The 5,083-nt window shown below is 38.8% G+C and overlaps 1 protein-coding gene across 1 annotated transcript; it reads right to left on the bottom strand.

Moving 5' to 3' along the window:
• Nucleotides 1-479: 479 nt before the first annotated feature.
• On the bottom strand, nucleotides 480-3,848 carry LOC134537914 (uncharacterized). Its single transcript, XM_063378868.1, has 2 exons — nucleotides 3,494-3,848; nucleotides 480-2,003 (listed from the first exon to the last, which is right to left on the bottom strand). The coding sequence occupies exons 1-2, from the start codon at nucleotides 3,636-3,638 to the stop codon at nucleotides 1,165-1,167; spliced, it is 984 nt and encodes a 327-aa protein (XP_063234938.1). The 5' UTR covers nucleotides 3,639-3,848; the 3' UTR covers nucleotides 480-1,164.
• Between the last annotated feature and the right edge of the window lie 1,235 nt (nucleotides 3,849-5,083).

Genomic DNA, 5,083 nt, shown 5'->3' with positions numbered 1-5,083 from the left:
ATGCATTAATAATATAGGGAAAATTACGATGCTAGTAAAAAAAAGTTAATTACGAGAATTCGTTAATCCCAGGAACATAAAAATTATGTTTCACTGTAGGTGTTAACTGTTATTAATTACAGATAAATAGTACATAGCTACAACGGTAAGGCCCTCCTCACACGGGGATACTGAAGTTGCCTACAAAACGATCGCTGGTAGCCTGGAGACTAGGCAACTGTGTGACTGGGTGACTCTAGTCGCCCGTTATCTTCACACGACGCTACTAAAATATCAGAGACTGGGAGGAAAAAATGCATCGTGAGTACAGCCCGAGTATCTTGTGGAACCGTGAAGTGCCTATATATTGTATGTAATGTCCAGTGATAACAGCAGTGACGATAGTGATATTGTTATCCAATATTATCAACATTATAGAAAACGAAGTAGGAAAAGATTGTGGGTTCATCCATATATAGAAAGGAACATTAACTGTAGATTATTTGTCGCGGCCAAAGAATTGCAAGAGACAGACTCAAAATTCATCGCTTTCTACAGAATGACGAAGGAGACTTACCAAATGTTAACGGAAATTGTTACACCTGCGATGTATTATAGGGATACCACTATGAGGGAATGCGTGAGCCCCGGTGAACGATTGCTGATAACTTTGAGGTAAGTAAGTTAAGAAATACAAATTATTACGAATTTTTGTTAAGGCACTTCTAAATGTTTCCCTTCAACACAAATCTATTTCTTTCCAAGTATTTTAACGTATATACTGATGCTTGGCGAATAAAAACAATGTATGCATTTTAACTTGAGGCCGCAATTACTTATTTTATCTGTGGAAAATGGCTGTTGTATGGATCTTAAGAATGTGCACTTTAACGTTAACAGGTTAAATAATCTAAAGTTATTTATACCCAAGTATTCCAGTCAACTGAAAGGTGAAAGTATAAACATATCTTATGCATAAATTCATTCCAATGTTTATTTCAAATATACCTAAGAAATACACATTCAAATAATGTACTGCAAAAGAAAAAATGTATATATATAAACTATTTAAAGAATACCCATTACACAAACATTCAAATCATGACTGTAAACACAAAAATAAACAACATAATAGAGATAAAAACACGTACACCAAAGTTATATGTTTACACACCCAACAAAACATCACATCACATTATGTTCCTGATCATATTGTAAAGTCTCTTGGATGACTTCAAAATACTGTTGCGTTTCAGTATCTTGTACTTTCTGTGGAATAGTTTGATTTCCAGGCGACGAACAAATTGAAGCATTATCTGTAGCCAACGATGAATGCGTGGAAACACTGTAGGAGTAAGTTGGGGTCTGTTGGTAAGCTGGTACGTGTTGGTGCATGTCTTTTGGATTCGTGATGTCATCAATAAGCTGCAGAACCCTACGTCGGAATGATTTCATTTGTGCATCTGTCAAAGGTTCGATTTCTGGTAAAAGGCTTAGAAGAAACGACTTTTTTACTTGCCTATCATCGTTTGAATTCGATTCAAGTTTCCTTTTCTTTGCATTCATGTATTCCATAAAGGACTTGTCCACTTCCGTCACTGTTTGCTTTTTACGCTTTGATAAATTATCTTTTGGGTTGGAAAAGGGATCATGAGTCATTTGTTGGGAATGATGAGCATGTTCTTGCGAGAAGTCAGTATTTGGCAGCATAGGTGAAGGAAGGGAAAGTTGTGGTGTTGTAGTTAGTATTGCGTTATCTGAGATATATTCCTCCTCTTCAGCCGCAACGTCTTCCGTATTTTGTGTTGGGTCAGATGAACTGTGTTCCAGGTTTTGTTCATTGATGACTTCTGGCAAATTCCCCGATGGTGTACCAAGCGTTTTTATGAATGGTAGGGTAAATTTCATTGCCTCCGATAGATAATATGGTTTCTTATTTTTGGAACTTGAACCACTTGGAGGTGGCTTTATGTGACGGACAAAAACTGAACGGAGATTTTTCCATTTTTCTTTGCATTCGTTAACTGAAAACAAACAACATTGTTCACATAAATATAAATCGTTGCAATGGATGAATTCCTAACTAATTTACAGTAAACAAAAAACAAATACAAAAGTGAAGTAGTATTAAGTATAATCCAGATATATACAACATATGTTTATTATTTGAAGAAAAAATATATAAATGGTACATGGGGAATGTATTATGAAGTAAAATTTAATTTAACTTTGTTGCAGGTATTTGGCAACAGGAGGTACATTTGTATCGCTGTCGATGTACTTTGCTAGAGGAGAAAGCACAGTTATCAACATCATACGAGAAACTACCAAATTAATTTGGGAATCGTTGAAAGAGTCCTACATGCCTGTCCCAGGAGAAGAAAAGTGGAGAATGATAGCACAGCGTTTCTATTCACTGTGGAATTTACCCAATTGCTTGGGTTCATTGGACGGTAAGCATATTCGAATAGAAAAATTACCTGGAACTGGCTCAAGTAACTTTAATTACAAAATGTATCACTCAATAGTGCTGCTGGCTAGCAGTGATGCAGATGGTTTCTTCACTCTTATTGAAACTGGCTATGCAGGTAGAAACAGCGATGGAGGAGTGTTTCGCGCATCAGCTGTCAAACACTGGATTGCAAATGGAGGACTAGACATACCACCGCCTTCACGATTACCAGATGACGACAATGAGATTGACTTTCCTTTTTACTTTGTTGGAGATGAGGCCTTTCCATTGTCACAATATTTGCTGCGTCCTTACCCTCAGAGAACACTTGATGATGTTAAAAGAATATTCAATTACAGATTGAGCAGAGGACGGAAAACAGTGGAGTGCGCTTTCGGAATGATGGCAGAAAAGTTCCAAGTGTTGAACACTGCTATTCGCTGCCGAACTACGGAAAGAGTGGTTGATGTAATAAAATCTGTCTGCATTCTTCACAACTTCATTCGGAAAAGTGAAGGTATTAAATATTTTGCTGGTGAACCATTTGGCAACTCAGAAACGCCCAACATCAATCCACAGCCACTAGAAGACCTAACGTTACATGATCGGTCTACTGCTCATGAAGTGCGGAATTACTTGGCAAACTATTTTCTAACACCCCGGGCTTCTGTTCCATGGCAGTGGAAATACTGTTACAATAACTAATTAGGTATTAAAGTATTTCATGTGTTTTTGTAGGTTACTGTGAGTATGACAACAACTTTGAACATGTGGTAAGTTTTATCGAAGTTCGTAAAAACCATGCGTAATTCCCTTGGGAACCAAGAAAAGATATCAATAGAAAGTAATTTTTATACGTTACAAACGTTTTAGAATAAGGTATTTCTTCGAAGGACGAATAACCATTGTATAAAAACTATATTTCTTTTACTAATAATGTATTTGTGAGATACTAAATATAAAACATGCTGTTTACATATACATTTTGGTTTTTCACAAGTTAGTTTATTATGATAGATATTTTATATCTAATTATTGTTGTTTAAGATATTGTCAACTTACCTGTGAGTTGCACTTCTTTTGCGACATCATTCCATGCTTTGTCAGTCACATCCTTTTTTGAATACCCTTTCAACTTGTAGTTATAGAGTTCTGGGTGTTTCTCAACTTCGTTTACAAATTTGATATTAAACGCCTGCTCGCCCATTGTTCGCTACAATACAGTATCGCGCCGCGTAGGCTACTGGAGTAGCGTGGAGACCAGCATGCTGAGTCGCCGGGATTTACGTTGCTTACGACTTCCAGTCTCCGCCACTCCAGTATCGCCGTCTGAGTGACGCCATGCCTATCTACATGACGAGTCGCTCGGTCGCCGAGTCTCGCGGTATCTAAGCAACTTCAGTATCCCCGTGTGAGGAGGGCCTAAGACTTACCTTTCTTCGCTTCATCGTTAATGTATGTAGACGGGCCCGCGTCCGCTCCATCTACTTCTTCAATGTGGGATTTCACTCTCTACTTTTTTGCAAAAAAATCCAAAAGTGATACTTGGTTTGATGACCGTTTCATAATAAATTTTTATTCAACAAAAGACATTTAATAGCAACAAAAGATGGCTTGAAAAAACATGTTGGCTAGCGATGGCGCGTGGTTCTATCAAGGTCGCGATACTGTTATAGACTGTTGTGCGCATGCGCAGTAAGCGCGTCGCGCGGGAGGCGGGGGCAGCGCATGCGCAATATAAATGGTGCGTAGAAGTCGGGAGGGGGAATGTGCAAGGCGCAGTGTCCACGTAGCATATATAGGTAGTGCATTGTTGTGACGCGTGCTCATATTTTGTGGCACAGATTATATTATCCGTCATCAATATTCTGCTAATTTTAATTATGTCGTTTGCTAAGGGGGGGTCCGGACCCCCTGAACCCCCCCCCCCCCTTATATACGCCCATGACTGACCCCCTGGTGGCCGGCGGCCGGCAGCGCGATTGCGTGATTACCCCCGCCCTCGCGACGATCAACGCTTTCGCAATCCGCGAACTCTTTCTTGCTTGTAAGCTCGTTACTTCGCCGGGCCGTTTTCGAATTAACGTCAACAAAGATAATGCGGGGGATACATTTTTATTCAATTACATACTCTGTAGGTAGTGCAAGTTGCTGTGTTCTCGCGGTACGCACAAAATGGGTCGACGGTCCGGATGCGGACCGCGGGCCGCCATTTAGCGACCCCTGGCCTATAGCATTAAAACCACAATACCTCTGTTATGTACTATTTTGTTTAAAAACCGTTATTGCTCTTGACTTTACATTGAGTTCTAGAACATTCGGTATTTATAGGTTTATAAGAGAGCATGCTTGCACCACGCGGTGCTGCCGGTGACACTTGTTATAGGTTATGTCTGCGAGGTTATGTCCGCAGTCACTGCGGGGTTTTTAATTAATTTAAGTAAAAAAGTTAATGTATCTTGAAAAAAAAACATACCTAATTAAAAAATACAGTATAGTCTATAGGACTATCTATCTGGAATATTATAGATTTTTACACAGGGAAATACATTTTGAAATGGGTAAGATAGGTAGTTTTAGGGTTTGCTTTTAACTTACGAACTGTAGTGTCTTTTCATAACTATATCTGCATACATAAAATGATTAAATATT

The sequence above is a fragment of the Bacillus rossius genome, chromosome 12 (genome assembly GCF_032445375.1).
Source record: "Bacillus rossius redtenbacheri isolate Brsri chromosome 12, Brsri_v3, whole genome shotgun sequence".
Lineage (NCBI taxonomy): Eukaryota > Metazoa > Arthropoda > Insecta > Phasmatodea > Bacillidae > Bacillus > Bacillus rossius.
The sequence above is the reverse complement of the archived record's forward strand: the minus strand, read 5'-3'. Positions and strand labels throughout refer to the sequence as shown.

Coding starts and splice junctions, on each gene's coding strand:
- LOC134537914 (XM_063378868.1), bottom strand. CDS start 3,638: ATGGGCGAGCAGGCGTTTAATATCAAATTTGTAAACGAAGTTGAGAAA. Junction 2,004..3,493: donor AAAAGAAGTGCAACTCACAG/GTAAGTTGACAA, acceptor GTTTGTTTTCAG/TTAACGAATGCAAAGAAAAA.